This window comes from Cydia fagiglandana, chromosome 13, assembly GCF_963556715.1.
Source record: "Cydia fagiglandana chromosome 13, ilCydFagi1.1, whole genome shotgun sequence".
Taxonomy (NCBI): Eukaryota; Metazoa; Arthropoda; class Insecta; order Lepidoptera; family Tortricidae; genus Cydia; species Cydia fagiglandana.
In genome coordinates, this window is record NC_085944.1 from 12,244,935 (window position 1) to 12,265,059 (window position 20,125).

Genomic DNA, 20,125 nt, shown 5'->3' on the forward strand with positions numbered 1-20,125 from the left:
GGAAACATTACCTACGTACTAAGTTATTTAGTGAATCTGTGGTGTGACTGATCCTATCTTGTCTGTGGTTTCAGTTGACGTTTCAGCGGTGGACCTATGGGGGACCCGTGTTGGGATTTCACTAGTATTTTCAATTAATTAGTTTACACAGCTTATTATTACTAATTAGATAGTCTTAGTGTCGTGTACTCCAACTTAAGGGTTCGGCCTTGTGTTTGTGTAGAACATCAAATGTGTGGATACCATGGTTTTAACGGCTGAAGAAGTTAAACAACGCTATCCTCTACATTGGATGGTGTGGAACGATGAGCATGAACATTTGAAGAGGCATTTAGAAGAAAATACGGTAAATTAACACTTTTATTGAATTTAAACCATTATTTGTCCGGCAGTTAAAGGGAAAATTAATCGTTGGCTTACATAATTTGTTCTATGGACCGGCAAATAAGTTTTACGAAAAAACTTCTTACTGTAGTCAAACAAAGGTATATTCCAAGGCAATCAAAAGTCGCTAAGTTTATTTTTTACTTTGTTACAACAATGTACTTCTGTGTAATACAACAGTAAATATTATCTAAAATCCGGAAAGTAGGTATAAACTTTTTAGACTAGATACTTTCTAAACTCTATTACTTTATAGGTCAATTCTCTGTCCATCTAATTTTAGGTTTTATGCAGACCCCGCACATTACTACCCTAAGTAACCAATTTTGATATTATGGCCGGTTATATTTTAGGGCATATCTATCTCATTACTTACTCCAGAAAATCTTATCAACTATTGTATAGATGGTCATTGCATCAGTTCACCATTGAATATATAGGCATATATTCAAATTATATGCAATTCTTGAATATATAGGCATATATTCAAATTATACACAATTTGTGGCAACTATGCCAAGTGGACGCAAACAGGCACTGGACGGTGAATTGATGTAATGACTATATATTGTAATAATTTTAGTCTTTGTGTCCATTAATTTCATTGTTCTGAAATTAATCAGACAAGTTTATTAGGGTTCCATACCCAAAGGGTAAAACGGGACCCTATTACTAAGACTTCGCTGTCCGTCCGTCCGTCCGTCCCGTCCGTCTGTCACCAGGCTGTATCTCACGAACCGTGATAGCTAGACAGGTGAAATTTTCACTGATGATGTATTTCTGTTGCCGCTATAACAACAAATACTTAAAACAGAATAAAATAAAGATTTAAATGGGGCTCCCATACAACAAACGTGATTTTTGACCAAAGTTAAGCAACGTCGGGAGGGGTCAGTACTTGGATGGGTGACCGTTTCTTTTTTGCTTTTTTTTGCGTTTTTTTTTTTGCATTATGGTACGGAACCCTTCGTGCGCGAGTCTGACTCGCACTTGCCCGGTTTTTTTAATATTTTTTCTTTATAAATGTTATGTACTTTAACAACAAAAGGAAGGTAGTTCTTAAACAATCTTTTTTTACTTGCTTTAATAAATTATAATAATAAGAATCTGCCAACAAATAAAAAAAACGGCCAAGTGCGAGTAGGACTCGCGTTTCTAGGGTTCCGTACATAAGTCCGACTCACACTTGACTGCACATTTCTAATAGGTTTTCCTGTCATCTATAGGTAAAGAACGATTTCGAGATTTTTTTTCAAAATTTTGGACTCAGTAGTTTTGGAGATAAAGGGGGGGGGGGGGTCATTGGTAATTTTTTGGCTATATTCTTAAATTACTTCGAACCTATGTATTATAAAATTATAAAAAAAATATGTCCATCTTTGGGTCACTAATTTACACATGTGTACCAAATATCAACTTAATTGGTCCAGTAGTTTCTGAGAAAATAGGCTGTGACAGATGGACAGACAGACAGACGCACGAGTGATCCTATAAGGGTTCCGTTTTTTCCTTTTGAGGTACGGAACCCTAAAAATTAATGTCTCCATCTACATAAATAAAATATTAACTTTTTTATGTAAATCATGTCTGACTCATTCATTACTTGAAACTAAGGGATTAGTCACATTTCATTATTAACAAGTTCCTTGCAGGTTTCATGTACCATTTAGATCCTGGCATTGTTATATCTTATAAAGTCATAAATACACAGAGAACCGCCATAAATATTAACAAAGTGTGGCTTGCGTCACCTTTGTTAACTACTATGTGGCCCTTGGCTGCTGAAAGGTTGCCGACCGCTACTTTAAACTTTAAAGAAAATATCTTCCTCATTTAACATTGCCTGTATTTATATGTGGTGTGATACACTAAATACGAGTATCATTGATGTACCGATTATGAATTTGGCCATCTGAACCAAAACTGAACCTTTATCCGAAACACTAAAAGTGCGACAAAAGAAACCAATTTGCACTCTTATTAATACCTATTAATAGTTATTTACGATAGGTACAAACAAAATGATTTTTATTTATACTGATAAGCTTAATTAATTGGAACTGTTAATCATATAAAAATGGAGTCTGATATGTGGGATGGTGTATATTTTTTTAAACTATTGTTATGATTTTATCTTGGAGGAAAAAACGTGATTATTAAATCCATACTCTGTACAACATAAGCTATCAAATCTAATGACTATGTGACATTATCTATGAAAAGGGACCTTATTGTAGATGGCGCTTACGCTATTATTAACGATGCTCCGATATAAATACAATGCCGCGCGACGTTGTGCGGCGTAAGCGCCATTGACAATAAGGCCTCTTTTCATAGATAATTGCCTATGTTAGTATATTTATTTAAAGCATTATGTCTATACATATGTAGTTATAGAGCTAATATATTCCAATATTTAAGAATTCTATTATGCTAGTAAGACTTTCTACTTGCAATAAAAATATGAGGAATCCAGGGAAGCCTAACAAGTTAGTCATTAAAATAATCCCATTATTTGAGGGAAGCCCTAGTAGTGTAAGCTGAACGCTAAGAACATTGCCAAATAGTTTGAAATAAAATTGACATAGCATTGGTGATGTGTCTAGAGTCTTATTGTCTCATACTTTACAGCCATTGTATGACTAGAAAGTTTAATTAGCATATTGTAGCAGTGTCGGCTCCGTTCGGGCAAATTCGGCTCCGTTCGGTTCATCATTGCTCTGAGCAATTTTTAGGGTTGGCACCACTTGATGTCCTTTTGCGTGCATGACCACAGATAAGATTATCACTTGAATTTTGACAACCCTAAATAGCCGAAAGGGATAGTGCCATACGATAGAAAGGGACAGCATGATTCGTCCCTGAATTGCTGTCAAACTTCGGTTTTGTAGGTAGTGTCCTTTCTGTATGGTAGTACTATTATTTATTCTGTGACTGTAGTAGCTTACACACGATGTAAATACTTGTTGCTACGCCAAGATCAAATCTCGTTTATACGCAAGCTTCGAAAATAAAAATTCGTACCTACTTCATCTTTGTAACTCCAATAATGCTAGAGTGATATTGATGATGAAGGGCTTTTCAAATTTGTATATTTTCGTAGCTATGGAAGCTATGTTAGTCCGAGAGGAAAGGATAAACCAGGGGTTTCCAACATTTTGATTTGAGGGCCACAGCCAGGCGACCACTTCCTTGTCGCAGTCCAGATTGGACGGAAAACGGCACGTGCGGTTTTACTTAAGGTGGTTCGCCTAGGTTACTCAAAACTTAACTCTCGCTAGATGGCACCACTTTTGCAAAATTTCAGATTTTATTTTTTTGTGAAATGGTCTTGGTATTTGTATACTTAAAAGTATGTTTCGCGCACTTTTTAAGTAAATATTGAACTATTAGAATAAACATTGAATACTTCATTGTGCAAAAACCACCTTTTTAATTCGACGGAGTGTTGCTGTCACGCTTTTTCCTACTATTACTCACACATGCAAACAGCAGAGATATATATAACTCCGTATAAGATAAATAAAGTCTAAGAAAAAAACGTGCCTCGGATGTCAAGCAAAAGTCACTGTCGAATAGATGGCGCCATATACCTTTGGTCTATTGTCGTTTAGATGGCGTTGGCGACATCGTTTGATATTTAACAATTTTAACACGTATCAGTGAAAGAACATGGGTCATTGTGGAACAATAAAAATTAATAATCATATATCCGTAAACATATTTTAATTCATTTATACATTTTCAATTTTATTTTAAGTTTTAATCGTGTGTCGATAGATGGCAGTAAATGTACCGTGACTACAAAATTTACTTTGACAGGACCCCTCTATACTATCTATTCTTTTTGCAAACAGTGTTTCCGTGATCCTTGTAGTAGACAATTTCACACAACGTAAGTATGTTGCAATAGCGTAACGGTATGTTCGTGGAAATACGTGCAAGAGGATTGGGGTTCAAGACTGGTGCGAGTAGGTAATTTCTTTTCGTTTCTCCTTTGTGTTATCTTACCTTTAAACGAGCAATTATTATATATATAATTATTTATTTATATACATATTTGGATGGTATCAGAAACGGCTCTAACGATTTCGATGAAATTTGCTATAAGGGGTTTGATCTCTTAGCTAGGTCTATGAGAAAACGCGCATTTTTGAGTTTTTATGTTTTCTAAGCTTTGGTCGGTCTCCCAGATATTCAATCTCCGCTTGGCAACTAATCCCAGAATTGGCATGCGCACTAGTTTTTACGAAAGCGACTGCCCTGACCTTCCAACCCAGAGAGTAAACTTATTTGGATTAGTCCGGTTTCCTCACATTGTTTTCTTTCACCGAAAAATAGGTATCGGTGTGTAAATAGGTAGGTATCAAATGCTATTTCGTACAAAAGTTCGAAAAATCATTGGTACGAACCGGGGTTAGAACCCGTGACCTCCGAATTGCTTTCGGCTAGGCCAGCAGCGCTTCCCCCACATACTCAGTGTTATCAGGTTTTTTAAAAATCAAAAACGATTACTTATGAAAGCAGAAGAATATAAATGATCGTATTAGATTTATAATTGTTACATATTTGCCGTAACTAATTTTTAAAATGTGTTTTTCAATTAAAAGACACGTCAAGATTGTTTACCTTATTTCTAATGCTAAAAAAAACAAACTATAGTAATAATTGTGTTTTTCATTCATAGACAAAATCCATTATTTTTAACCACAGGAAATTTTATACACTACTTTTTAGGGTTCCGTACCCAAAGGGTAAAACGGGACCCTATTACTAAGACTTCGCTGTCCGTCCGTCCGTCCGTCCGTCTGTCACCAGGCTGTATCTCACGAACCGTAATAGTCCGTAATAGACAGTTGAAATTTTCACAGATGATGTATTTCTGTTGCCGCTATAACAACAAATACTAAAAACAGAATAAAATAAAGATTTGAATGGGGCTCCCATACAACAAACGTGATTTTTGACCAAAGTTAAGCAACGTCGGGAGTGGTCAGTACTTGGATGGGTGACCGTTTTTTTTTTGCTTTTTTTTGTTTTTTTTTTTTGCATTATGGCACGGAACCTTTCGTGCGCGAGTCCGACTCGCACTTGCCCGGTTTTTATTGCAGTGAAGATGTCCTGATTGTAAAAATCAGAGAGATTAGGTAGAGTATAATTACTAATTATCTTTGTAAAAATAAAACAATACGTGTAGCCCATACTTAATAATCGATTTATGATAATAAGAAAAATTAAATAAAAATAAAAAAACAATACGAAATTTAGGTGTAACAAAAATACAAAAAGTTATGTTCCAGCATACAATGACTGGGGATCGAACCGGGAATCTTCCGTTTGCAAGCAAAAAAGCGACTGTTTGCATAACCCGCCATGATAGTTCTTAGCTAAGCTGACGAACTTCTCGCTTAGGTCAATTAACTACCTGTCAAATATCAGTGTCAACAAAATTGCACTAAACATGACGGCACTCCAAATTCGAGCCGTGGTCAGCCCGGCAACGTCGGAAATGGAATGGCAACGTCGCAAATGTATCTGTACACGACATTTGTGACACACACATACGTAAAATTGATGAAAAGTTAACTATGATTTTTGCATGATTTCTGTATGAAACATTGTTTTCCTGTTAATTTCGCGCAAACGAATATTCGAAAGAAGATAAATGCGAAAATATTTGTGTACTAATAGTGTGTAGTTACTTAATGAGCTTTGATTGAATTTTGTATGAAAAGCGAACCACCTTAACAATAGATAATAGGATTAGCCGTCGGGCTCTATTAGGAAGCTACGAACTATACTTATTTGCAACATTTTCAGGTTGAAACGGAAGCATTAGAGCTCCGGGACCCCCGAGGACGGACCCCTCTGTTATTGGCGGTGACACTGGGCTTGACCGACTGCGTTAAAGTGCTGATTGACGCCGGCGCTGACGTCAACTGCGTGAAAGATGGTTGGACGGGTAAGAAAAGCCTTATTGAAATAGTTGAGGGCTCAGGAGACGTAAGTACTGTTGTAAGCCTGCCGGCTCGGCCTCGACATTACGCGATTGGCGACGGCGGCAGCGACAACCATTGGTGGGAACGAAAGGTCCGATCGCTGTGTCTCGCTCCAACCTATGATTATCGCTGCCACCGTCGCGAGTCGCTCAATGTCGTGGCCGAGCCGTACCGCAGGAGCGACGCGACACAGTATCTCACCCCGGTGACGGACGAGTATCGCACAACGGAAAGCTATACGATGCCTACCAAGATCGATGTTTATTGAAGCAAATTGAAATAATTATGTTTCTGAAACAGAAGAACTCTCAAATGAATCCTAATTTTCGTAAAATAGTATTTACAGTATTAGTATTTACATATGGTCCTGTTTTCCCGCACTAGTGCGTAAAATAGTACTTTTCGTGCGTATGGTATGTCAAAAGTTTAAGGGCCATATGTACTGCAAGTCGTGTCGATTTAAAACACTCCCTTCGGTTGTGTTTTAATTTACCGCCACTCGTTTCGAATTTCCTCTTTTTCGCACATGTATCTTAAATAACTATTTCAGAACTATTTCTCAAGATTTTACAACAATAATTACTTATGAAATTTTAAGCTTTTTTTTAGACTTTCTTAGAGTGGCCAAATGTATTCTGGTAGCTCAAATGGCAGAGCACTGGGCTAGCGATTCAGTTGTCGTGAGTTCAGGTCTTATCCAAGACAGTAATTTTTTCCACTTTTAATTTATTTCTAAGTTTATATTGTATCACACCTTTGTTACGTTAGTTATACACATTGGCAGTCTCTATCTATTTGACGCTGACCGAACTTAACACATTCATTACCACTAAGTGCTACGGGTTACGCTTGTAGCGCGTAGCCACGGTTTCGCCGTATGTAGCGCGTAGTCGCTACGAACAGTGTACCCGACAGTCGGGTTCTTGGTGTTGAATGTGTTTAATATGATTACTTTATGTTAGTTTTGTTCTTGATCCAGTGGTCCAAGAGGCGACGGCGACGGGCGACCCCGGTATCCTAGGTTTAGTGTTGTCCCGGCGGGACTATTTGCGGCACGCGGTGCGGGCAGGGGGCATCCCGGACCTATTGAACCGACTCAGTCTGGCCCCGGATTTCTATGTGGAGATGAAATGGGAATTTACCAGTTGGGGTGAGTATGTTTCAATAACTTTAACGAGATTTCAGAATAGTGATTTATAAAGAACTGTTATATTAATGAGGTTTGAAAGGGTCGTTTAGCTTGTGAAGTCTGTCATGGGCAAGATTTTGGCAACTCGAACTACTACCCTTACAAACTATTCATAAGGTTTTCTTTTCTCGAAAATTGACAGAGGACCATACAATACAAGCGCTACGACAGTATATTTTTTAATTTTCCGTATAATTTCACAGTAAAATACTGTAATGCCCAAGCGGGCAGAAAATGACGAAATTGCATCTTAAATCTTTCGTGAGGCCCTGGATACAATATCCATAAATTTATTTTTAACTTTTATCAAACAAAAAAAGGGTCTAGGAAGGGAATATTATTAACGTATAGGTACCTACTTAAAATAAAGTCTGTGTTTTTCCCCCAGTGCCTTTAGTATCGCGTATGTGTCCGTTCGACACGTATAAAGTGTACAAGCGGGGCGCCAACGTCCGCGTGGACACCACGCTCGTCGGCTTTGAGAACAACCACTGGCAGAGGGGCGACCGGACGTACATATTTAGGGGGCAAGGTGGGTATTATGTACATGTAGCGTAGTGTTCGACACGTACAAAGTGTACAAGCGGGGCGCCAACGTCCGCGTGGACACCACTCTCGTCGGCTTTGAGAACAACCACTGGCAGAGGGGCGACCGGACGTACATATTTAGGGGGCAAGGTGGGTATTATGTACATATGTAGCGTAGTGTATGTGTTCGACACGTACAAAATGTACGAGCGGGGCGCCAACGTCCGCGTGGACACCACCCTCGTCGGCTTCGAGAACAACCACTGGCAGAGGGGCGACCGGACGTACATATTTAGGGGGCAAGGTGGGTATTATGTACATGTAGCGTAGTGTATGTGTTCGACACGTACAAAATGTACGAGCGGGGCGCCAACGTCCGCGTGGACACCACCCTCGTCGGCTTCGAGAACAACCACTGGCAGAGGGGCGACCGGACGTACATATTTAGGGGGCAAGGTGGGTATTATGTACATGTAGCGTAGTGTATGTGTTGACACGTACAAAATGTACGAGCGGGGCGCCAACGTCCGCGTGGACACCACCCTCGTCGGCTTCGAGAACAACCACTGGCAGAGGGGCGACCGGACGTACATATTTAGGGGGCAAGGTGGGTATTATGTACATGTAGCGTAGTGTATGTGTTGACACGTACAAAATGTACGAGCGGGGCGCCAACGTCCGCGTGGACACCACCCTCGTCGGCTTCGAGAACAACCACTGGCAGAGGGGCGACCGGACGTACATATTTAGGGGGCAAGGTGGGTATTATGTACATGTAGCGTAGTGTATGTGTTCGACACGTACAAAATGTACGAGCGGGGCGCCAACGTCCGCGTGGACACCACCCTCGTCGGCTTCGAGAACAACCACTGGCAGAGGGGCGACCGGACGTACATATTTAGGGGGCAAGGTGGGTATTATGTACATATGTAGCGTAGTGTATGTGTTCGACACGTACAAAATGTACGAGCGGGGCGCCAACGTCCGCGTGGACACCACCCTCGTCGGCTTCGAGAACAACCACTGGCAGAGGGGCGACCGGACGTACATATTTAGGGGGCAAGGTGGGTATTATGTACATGTAGCGTAGTGTATGTGTTCGACACGTACAAAATGTACGAGCGGGGCGCCAACGTCCGCGTGGACACCACCCTCGTCGGCTTCGAGAACAACCACTGGCAGAGGGGCGACCGGACGTACATATTTAGGGGGCAAGGTGGGTATTATGTACATGTAGCGTAGTGTATGTGTTGACACGTACAAAATGTACGAGCGGGGCGCCAACGTCCGCGTGGACACCACCCTCGTCGGCTTCGAGAACAACCACTGGCAGAGGGGCGACCGGACGTACATATTTAGGGGGCAAGGTGGGTATTATGTACATGTAGCGTAGTGTATGTGTTGACACGTACAAAATGTACGAGCGGGGCGCCAACGTCCGCGTGGACACCACGCTCGTCGGCTTTGAGAACAACCACTGGCAGAGGGGCGACCGGACGTACATATTTAGGGGGCAAGGTTGGTATATTAGAATTTGACCGTTGTTATATAGACATAATAGCATGTTATTATCCATTTTATGTAATATTGCCATCTAGGCATCTATTGAAGTCTTTGCAGAGGTTAAAAAAGTACACTGCGCCATTAAATAAGAATATACAAATGACGAAGCACGCGGCGTTGTATGCAAGGCTCGGAAACCGGTAAAATTTCCAAACCGTTATCATGTACTTGGCGCAAAACCTTTTAATTTCAGTTTCGTTCGTAAAACCGTTATTTTTAACCGGTTCTTAGGATAGCATTTGCATAAAGTTAGATAGAACAATAAAAACCGGTTTCTTCCTATGTTTACACGACACACAACCGGGCCGGCCAGCCGTTTTGTCGTTCGTCGAATAAACCGGTTTCTTTAGGTTACAATAAATTTCTTAAAACGTTCGCGTTCTCATGCTAGTTCGGAGTAAAACTGATATAAACCGATATTTACCGCTATTTTTTAAACAGGTTCCGACCCTCGGTTGTATGAGGGTTATCACTCTTGATCAATTTATTCGTGTATTATCTTTTTCATGAACACCCTCTGGTGGCAGGTGCGAACGCAACGCTAACGGAGATGGACCACGAGCTGGGCACGATGTGGAGCGAGACGCTGGAGCCGGCCGCGGGCCGCGCCTGGCCGCCGCCCGCGCCCGCCGCGCTCGCCGCGCGCCTGGCCCAGCCCATCGCGCTCAACTATCTAGATACGGACAAGATTAGCTTTGAGAGGTGAGTTCGATTCACAGACAAAACATCGTCCAGACTAAGCGTAGTAGCGCTACCCCCTCTGCCACAAATATCATCATCATCATCTCAGCCATAAGACGTCCAGTGCTGGACATAGGCCTCCCCGTTGGACCTCCATACGTGCCGGTTGGAAGCGACCCGCATCCAGCGTCTTCCGGCGACCTTAACAAGGTCGTCTGTCCGTCTTGTGGGTGGACATCTTACGCTGCGCTTACTAATCCGCCACAAATATACGGTAGTTTAACTCCATTTTCGAATTAAAGTGTCATTGTGTGACGCCCGTGTCTTTGAACGGACCAATCGCGGCACGGGACTCGCTCACCTCGTCCCCCGCACCCCAGTATTTTTGGCAGCATCGGTTTCATGAAATAATGGGTCTAAACTCCGTCTAGAGGAAGTCTACGGTTGGATTTGGTAAAATGTAGCGTCGACACGGTCAACCCGCAACGCACACGTCCTCTTGGCCTCGCAGTCCACCACGCTCAGTGACCTTGACACCAACAGGAATAGAGATTTGTGACGTCCCACCAGTAAAGGTACCTTATGGCGGTTGGCTCTTACGCTATTATTAAAGCCGCACCAATATTATTGCGGCGCTATGCGACGTAAGTGCCAGCCGCCATAAGGTACCTTTTTCTGTGGAACGTCATATTTAGCTTCGAGTCGGTTATCTAGTGAAATGCAATTCACGGCCCTCAAGTACCTCAACACTGATAAAATGATTAGCTTTTAGAGGTTGATATAGTTCGTAGCTCCGTAACTGAGCCCGGCGGCTAATCCTATTGTCTATTGTTAAGTAAAACCGCAGGTGCTACTTACCTGCAAAAAAGGGTCAACTTATTCTATTTGGCACCTGAGCGCAGGTTAGTCCAACGCTCAAAAAACCAGTGTAGTTGCGCTCTCCGATAACGCGCCTTTGTTACGCATCTCGATGACACATTTTAGACTGGTTCTGTAGCGTTCGTCTCGCCGGCACTCAGTAACCGAAGTACGCAGGTTTTTATGCAGGTGGTGGTGGCACGTGGCACGAGCGGTTTTACTTAACAATAGACAATAGGATTAGCTCGGGCTCTGTTTGAAACCTACGAACTATACAAGGTTATTACGACTCGGCTATGCTGACTCAACCAGCAATGGGTCGCGCCACGACTGTCGCAGCCCACCGCCCTCAACTATCTACTCCCCTCAACTAACTTACTTTGTTTACAATTTGTTCTATACTACCAGCTAGACAGACATTATCTCCGGTGACTGGGCAAGTTTCCTCTATCATTGTATTACACTGAGTTTTTATATTTCAGAAATAAAAGCGGCATTTGGGGATGGAGGCAAGACAAGACGGAAGTAGTCAACACGTACGAGTGTAAAGTGTTCAGCGCGAACAACGTGGAGCTAGTCTCCAAGACCAGGACGGAGCACCTGTCCAAGGCCGACAAGAACAAGCTGGCGCCCCGGGCGCCGCTGGCCGGGCTGCTGGCGCTCGCCGACCGCGACAGCGGCGCCACCACCCCCACCACTCCCGACTCGGTTAGTGCAACATGTTCTAGTGAACAACGTGGAGCTAGTCTCCAAGACCAGGACGGAGCACCTGTCCAAGGCCGACAAGAACAAGCTGGCGCCCCGGGCGCCGCTGGCCGGGCTGCTGGCGCTCGCCGACCGCGACAGCGGCGCCACCACCCCCACCACTCCCGACTCGGTTAGTGCAACATGTTCTAGTGAACAACGTGGAGCTAGTCTCCAAGACCAGGACGGAGCACCTGTCCAAGGCCGACAAGAACAAGCTGGCGCCCCGGGCGCCGCTGGCCGGGCTGCTGGCGCTCGCCGACCGCGACAGCGGCGCCACCACCCCCACCACTCCCGACTCGGTTAGTGCAACATGTTCTAGTGAACAACGTGGAGCTAGTCTCCAAGACCAGGACGGAGCACCTGTCCAAGGCCGACAAGAACAAGCTGGCGCCCCGGGCGCCGCTGGCCGGGCTGCTGGCGCTCGCCGACCGCGACAGCGGCGCCACCACCCCCACCACTCCCGACTCGGTTAGTGCAACATGTTCTAGTGAACAACGTGGAGCTAGTCTCCAAGACCAGGACGGAGCACCTGTCCAAGGCCGACAAGAACAAGCTGGCGCCCCGGGCGCCGCTGGCCGGGCTGCTGGCGCTCGCCGACCGCGACAGCGGCGCCACCACCCCCACCACTCCCGACTCGGTTAGTGCAACATGTTCTAGTGAACAACGTGGAGCTAGTCTCCAAGACCAGGACGGAGCACCTGTCCAAGGCCGACAAGAACAAGCTGGCGCCCCGGGCGCCGCTGGCCGGGCTGCTGGCGCTCGCCGACCGCGACAGCGGCGCCACCACCCCCACCACTCCCGACTCGGTTAGTGCAACATGTTCTAGTGAACAACGTGGAGCTAGTCTCCAAGACCAGGACGGAGCACCTGTCCAAGGCCGACAAGAACAAGCTGGCGCCCCGGGCGCCGCTGGCCGGGCTGCTGGCGCTCGCCGACCGCGACAGCGGCGCCACCACCCCCACCACTCCCGACTCGGTTAGTGCAACATGTTCTAGTGAACAACGTGGAGCTAGTCTCCAAGACCAGGACGGAGCACCTGTCCAAGGCCGACAAGAACAAGCTGGCGCCCCGGGCGCCGCTGGCCGGGCTGCTGGCGCTCGCCGACCGCGACAGCGGCGCCACCACCCCCACCACTCCCGACTCGGTTAGTGCAACATGTTCTAGTGAACAACGTGGAGCTAGTCTCCAAGACCAGGACGGAGCACCTGTCCAAGGCCGACAAGAACAAGCTGGCGCCCCGGGCGCCGCTGGCCGGGCTGCTGGCGCTCGCCGACCGCGACAGCGGCGCCACCACCCCCACCACTCCCGACTCGGTTAGTGTAACATGTTCTAGTGTATAATAGTGGACTGGACATCATACCAGCCCTGTATCGCCCACTGCTGAGCATAGGCCTCTCTTCTAGTACGCTACTTGTCCCGATCCTGAGCTAATCTCATCCAGAAATGACTCGCAATCTTCCGGATATCAAAACATGTTGTATATAATATCAAAACACAAACAAATGGGCGGTGGGTCTGTGGAACTCGATCCGCACCGGCAGACTACTATTTAAAAAATATATCTTATACATAAATCAAGCCAGATTAGCAGCAGTATTATAACATACGACACGCTTAAATGGGCGCGAATTGGTCAGTCTTTCAATGGTGTTACGAACATGTTATTCGTTAACGTGTTTCTTATTTATTTTATAGTTTTTTGATATTATAGGTCCCAGAAGAAGACATCGCAAACAGGATGTCAAACTCGCGGTCGCAGCCGGAGCTCGCTGTCTCGTGGCAAGAGTACTTCTCCGACGAGCCGCTAGAGAGGGACATCGGCAAGCCGATGGAGACCACCACTAAGGTGCAGAAGTTCCGAGCCACGCTATGGTTGTGTGAACATTATCCGTTAGAGGTGAGACTAAATAAAATAAAATAAATATCAAGGGGTATCTTACACAGATCAACCTAGCCCCAAAGTAGTATAGACTCTTCGCCGAGGAACCGCTGGAAGACTCTGGAGAGACTATAAGGTACAGAATTTCGGGGCGACGCTGCAGCTTTGTGAAGGCTACCCGTCAGAGGTGAGACATTGAAGTAGAGACACTTCTCTAGACTAGAGACCACCACACTAAGGTGCAGAAGTAAGGTGCAGCCACGCTATGGTTGTGTGAACATTATTCGTTAGAGGTGAAACAGCGTCTAATAAAAAAAAAGTTCATTACATTTAAGTAGAGTCGGCAGCAAGTTGAGCTGAAACATTCAAAGTTGGTAAAGAAATGAATGTGAAAATGTAAAACTTTTTGGTCTATGTTGGACACAGACAAAACATCCTCCAGACTGAGCATAATCGCGCTACCCTCGCTGCCACGCATACGGTAATTTTACTCCATGTTCGAGTCGAAAGTGTCTTTGTGTGACGTCCGTGAACTCGTTCGTCGTTTGAATGGACCAATCACGGCACGGACTTCGCTCACCTCGTCCCGCGCACCCCCGCATTTTTGGCAGCATCGGTTGCATGTAATAATTGCTCTAAACTCCGTCTAGAGGATTGCTAGTCTATGATGTTGGACTTGCTATCGGTACGGAAAAAGAACACTATAATTTCACAATTCTAATGTCATTACATTAGTTACATAACATGACGATGTGATGTGGTGTGATGTGTGTGTGTTTTGTGTGTGTCTTGGTGCCAATAGCTGATAGTTAATAAAAATAACTTTAATAGAAGCTAAAATCCACCTAAGCTATTTAAAACCAAATTGGCAGCGTCAGGATATCATAGCATTTATATTCATTTACACCCATTTGGCAGTGACGATGCGTACATATTTCATAAGAGCGCCATACTTGGAGACTTTATTTCCATAGGAATTTGACGTATATATGGAGGCTCTTCTAAACTTTCGCCTGCTAAATCGGTGCACAGTTATCTTAGACGGATGGTGCTAAAAGAACTTTTATTTAGTATTAGCTAAGAGAATAGAGTCTATAGAGACGGATTGTCAAAGTAAATTATGTAGCCATTTACTGCCATCTTTCGACAGAACATAAAACTGTTAGAACGCCATTTGACTTTGATCCTTATTCTTTTACTAATATGTGTTAACTTATTAAATATTAATATTAACGCCATCTACTCGACTATAGGCCAAAGGTATAGTGCAATGTTTTCGAGCGATGGCGCCATAACCTTCAGCCTATTCTCGAGTAGAAGGCGTTAATATTGATATTTAACAAGTTAACACATATCAGTAAAAGAATAAGGATCAAAGTCAAATGGCGTTCAAACAGTGTTAATCTTCTGTCCAAAGATGGCAGTAAATGAACTGTAGCTACGTAATTTACCATGACTCTCACTACTTCAAATTCTCTTTGGTATTAGTTTTTAGGTTTAATTTAGTTTTATTTTATAGATAACTTCGTTTATTTTTATTTTAAATGTATATACCAAACAATGTGATATTTCAGCTCCAAGAACAGATAATGCCGATCCTGGACCTGATGGCGTCCATGTCGTCGCCGCACTTCGCCAAGCTGAAGGACTTCATACAGATGCAGCTGCCCGCCGGCTTCCCCGTCAAAATAGGTAAGGGTGCTATTCCATCTATCCAATATCTTTGTCCAATGTGTATTGCGTCTCATATTTTGCTTAAGGAGAGGAGAGGATGTTTTTGCGTAAGGTCCTGAGACGAGCGGAGATGATTAAAATCAAAACTATTTCTTCATTCCTCTCCGATTATATCCGCCTCAGTCGTACGGCAGGCACCATTTATAGGTTTTTATGCGCCCAATCCATCGCATATCATTTTTCAGTAGATGCGTATATGCAAGAGCCAAACTTCTCACGATTACAGACACGAAAATATATTTTATTTACTTTTAATCAATGATTATTAATTATTTCCAGAAATTCCCCTTTTCCACGTGCTGAACGCCCGTATAACGTTCGGCAACATATTCGGCACGGAAACGCCGGTGCCCCACGTAGAGTGCATACAAGAGGGCGATCGGCTGTCGTGTATAGTGGACGACGCCTGCTTCAATCTGGCCAAGGGATACAGGTACCGTTATTTCTAGTCATACCGTTATTCCACGTGCTGAACGCCCGTATAACGTTCGGCAACATATTCGGCACGGAAACGCCGGTGCCCCATGTAGAGTGCATACAAGAGGGCGACCGGCTGTCGTGTATAGTGGACGACGCCTGCTTCAATCTGGCCAAGGGATACAGGTACCGTTATTTCTAGTCATACCGTTATTTATAGTCATACCGTTATTCCACGTGCTGAACGTTCGGCAACATATTCGGCACGGAAAGGGATACAGGTAATGTTTATCGGTTCTTCACAATAGGGTATTTGACTACTGGTCAAACCAGTTTCTTTTTTCGAATTGTCAAAATTTCTAGAATTTATATGAAACACTAGCATGTGACGTCACGGTCAAATTAGCGCTGAGCTGGAGCGAGGCAAGAGCGGTCGCTGAAGATAGGAAGGCGTGGCGCGAGCTTGTGAAGGCCCTTTGCACCTCTGGGGTGCCTTAGGACAACAACATAGTTTTAATACGGGTTTTAAAATGGAAATTGTGTCTAAAAATAACGTTTCTGTATTAATCTTCTGGTGCTTTATTTCTTGTATGGTGCAAAATAATTTATTTTAAATACAGTCAAATACCCTAACGATAATACAACGTTCGGAATACTAATAAAGTTCGGAAACAGTACGAACGAGTGAGTGTGCTTGAGTGTGTCAATTCTAACCTTATCAAAATGAAACCCGTTAGTTTCAATCAATAATACCATTTTTTGAGCTACATTAATTAATATTGATTTATTAACAATAAATATATGTTTGTCCAGGGATGCACTCGCGACCGACGAACGGATAGCATGCAGTATGGAGCACGACGAGAGTTTATTGCAATATGCTATTCAGCAGAGCCTCATGGACCCCGGCACCCACGAGGACCAGGTAACGGCGGCGTATGTAGACGAGAGCGAGAGACGTGTAGATGGATTTTGTAATGAGGCGTAGGTAAATTCGAGAAGATTATTCAATTAAAATATTATATTATGGTCACCTGTACTTTCATAGTCACTTTTGCACAGGCAGTTGATATGTCACTTTTCATATTGTGTGTAATGTTTTTGAAACATTTTAATTATATGATCCGTATAATATGGAAGGGGAAATTACGATTCTCTACCCGCTCTGTAGTTTGGCTACTGAAACCTTGTCCTGGTTTTCCTTCAGAAACTTCGCGACTCTCATAGATTGAAACACATATTATATATACAGGGTTGAAAGGCACGACGATCCTTCCCGGAAGTATTAGGTCGTTTAAGTGATACAGAGAAGATTGGTAATGGTAAGAATCGTTAATTGAGTAAAAAATAAAAATACCCATTTTCTACTTTTTAACTGTGGTGATAACCCTATAGCATGTGCACATGACGGCTAGATTAAGGATATCCGTCGGGAAAGCTCGGGACTTTACGCTTTTTTCCGATCGTTGACAGAATCGCAATGATGTATGAATGACGCATAAATGACAAATAAATCAAATGAATGCAAAAATATTACAAACAATTTTACTACTTTCTTAGATAATTACTTTTTGCCAATATTTAACACTATCTTCTCTTCACATACGGTGTTCAAATGTACCTCCGTGTCTTATAATGTACGCCGTAGCCCGCACCCGAGCCCGCGCACATTGCGCATGCGATAGTGTATGCTCTTCGTCATTTTTCCTTCCCAGATTGTCAAAAGCAGCAATTAGCCTTTAATGTCTAATTTCGTCCGCAGTTTCACATTCCGTTTTGTACACCATATCTTTTACATAGCCCCACAAATTTTAATAACCAGGAGTATCTAACAAAGGCATTTTTATTTGAAGAATATGACATTAGATAAGTAAAGTTCAATGACAATTTAATTTCAAACATCAGACGTCTTGTCTATTTCCTACCACGCAAGAAGGTTTGTTAGTTAGGTATTTAAGAAGTATTTATTCTTGATTTATTCTTAGTATTTCATTTTTGCAAGTTCATTTGGTGCATCAAACACAACCTACTTGTAATATGTAATAGGTCTACCGTTTAATTTAGGCGGTCGGTAAGAAGGTATTTTGGTAATCTACGGGTCGTTTGAAGGTTTGACCGTGTTAAGCTATTCAGTGAGTGGTCATAAATTAGTTTCAGTTATAAATCTTAGCTACCTTTTAGAATGTAACCGTTTAACAGCCCGATATAAGTGGTAGACTACGCTATTGAATAATTTTACGGTTTAAACTCACCAGTTTCAACAACAAAAAGTGAGTCTAAACCGTAATATTATTCAACGTTAGCATGTTTTACAACGGTTGAAATGCGATCGAGACTACACTAGTATAGAACGCCCCCCCCCGGCGTGCAGGTGGACGTGTGGGAGGCGCTGCGCGGCGCGCGCTCGGCGGCGGGCTCGCCGCGCCCCGGCTCGCCGCGGGGAGGAGCCGACGTCGACCTGCGCGCGCACGAGGAGAGACAGCTGCAGAAGTCAGTATATCATATCATACAACCATAGAGAATTATACTAACACAAGAGTACTCAAATAACTAGTAGTAGTAGTACTGTCAAGTGACAATAGATGTAGCACCGACCGGAAAGTCTTATGTTGTTGAGCATTAGACTTTCCGGTCGGTGCTACACTCGGAGTAATTAACAATGGAGCCGCCATTAACAGGCGTTCCCCTCTGTCGAAAATAGGCGGCCAATGGTCAACCTCATGTCAACCATATGTATGGACTGACGTTTATCTGACATGACGTACCTATACATTTGATGTACCCCTCCCCCGCAAAAAACGGCAGACTATTTTGTACCGAAAATTTTAGACATGGCGTCTCCGTTGGTTATATCCTCCAAGGTGCTACATCTATTGTCACTTGACCTTGACAGTACTACTACTTAAGTACTGATAATTCCGCTACTCGATGCTAGATGTCGACTATGAAAATACTAATCTTTTTGGTACCAAAACTAATGTATGGAGTGAGCTCTTGTCTTACTATATTTCTGTATGATACAACTAAAGTCAGGCCGTTTAACTAACATGCCATCGCTTACGCTCCTAAGGCCCACTTGCACCATTCCACTAACCCGGGGTTAACCGGTTAAACCTAGAGTTACCATGGTTACCAGTACAATTTGACACTAGGTTAATGGTTCAACCGCTTAACCCCGGGTTAGTGAGATGGTGCAAGTGGGCCTAAGGCCCGAACGAAATGTAACTGTCACTGTTGCACTATTTAAAAGTGATAGAGAGACATTAAGCGTTTCGCTGTCGTAGCGCAAGCGATTATCACCTTGGCTAGGCTCCTATCTTAAACCGTCGAGTCAAGTGATCCATAATAAATTAATCATAACCATTACTACTAATGTGTGTTACAATTTACAGGAATTTTCCGCGTGTTAAATAGATTTTTAAATGTTTTGTTGCTTATAAGTTTATCGTGCTTTTTCATCATTTAGAAATAATTTGACTATTCTATTTATCATCTACTATCCATATTCCATATACACATACATAATAGGATATAACTTTCGTAGTGTCACTTAAAATTAACTAAGATCAGTGGCGTAGCGTGAACAAATCTAGCCGTATGCGAAATCGCACCTGCGAGGCCCTTTTCTGTCATTGTGCCCAAAGGGGCCTCGCGCAAGTCCCCTCTTGGGGCGCGAGGCGCGACGTCTAGCTACGCCACTGACTAAGATACTCCGAATTAGCATACTACAGGGTGTATACGTGGCAACATAATTTCTACATAACGTTACATTACAAACTATGACGCTTAAGGTGTCCCAGGGACACTGTCCCTACAAAATCGGTGCAGAAGCAACATTTTTGTAGTACTTTTATGATACATTAAGGGGAGAGGCCTTTGCCCAGCAACGGGACACTCAAATAGGCTAGGAAAAAAAATACGAAAGTTATCTCTTATACAATAAATGAGGAGCGTATTTTTATTCGATTGCTATTTTTCGAGGAGCATATTATACTTAAGGTTGAATTCAAATTCCGATGCCAAGTGGCAATATTGTTTGTGATCGATTTCTCGATGATTCCCATTACGACAGTCTTTCTTTTTAATAAACACCGTAGGCTATGGACGCCTGGGCCGTAGCCCGTAGGCTACAGGTGCGTTTCCGAC

General features: G+C 43.4%; 1 protein-coding gene across 1 annotated transcript in view; it reads left to right on the forward strand.

Annotated features, from left to right (window-relative positions):
* The first annotated feature begins 84 nt into the window (after positions 1-84).
* Positions 85-20,125, forward strand: part of LOC134670298 (ankyrin repeat domain-containing protein 13D) — a 28,986-nt gene continuing 8,945 nt past the window's right edge. Inside the window, exons 1-11 of the mRNA XM_063528044.1 lie at positions 85-346; positions 6,205-6,346; positions 7,363-7,533; positions 7,961-8,104; positions 10,191-10,365; positions 11,685-11,914; positions 13,668-13,846; positions 15,403-15,520; positions 15,842-15,995; positions 16,793-16,904; positions 18,351-18,469. Coding sequence (XP_063384114.1) covers positions 245-346; positions 6,205-6,346; positions 7,363-7,533; positions 7,961-8,104; positions 10,191-10,365; positions 11,685-11,914; positions 13,668-13,846; positions 15,403-15,520; positions 15,842-15,995; positions 16,793-16,904; positions 18,351-18,469 — 1,646 coding nt within the window. The 5' untranslated portion in view covers positions 85-244. The remainder of the gene's footprint in view (positions 347-6,204; positions 6,347-7,362; positions 7,534-7,960; positions 8,105-10,190; positions 10,366-11,684; positions 11,915-13,667; positions 13,847-15,402; positions 15,521-15,841; positions 15,996-16,792; positions 16,905-18,350; positions 18,470-20,125) is intronic.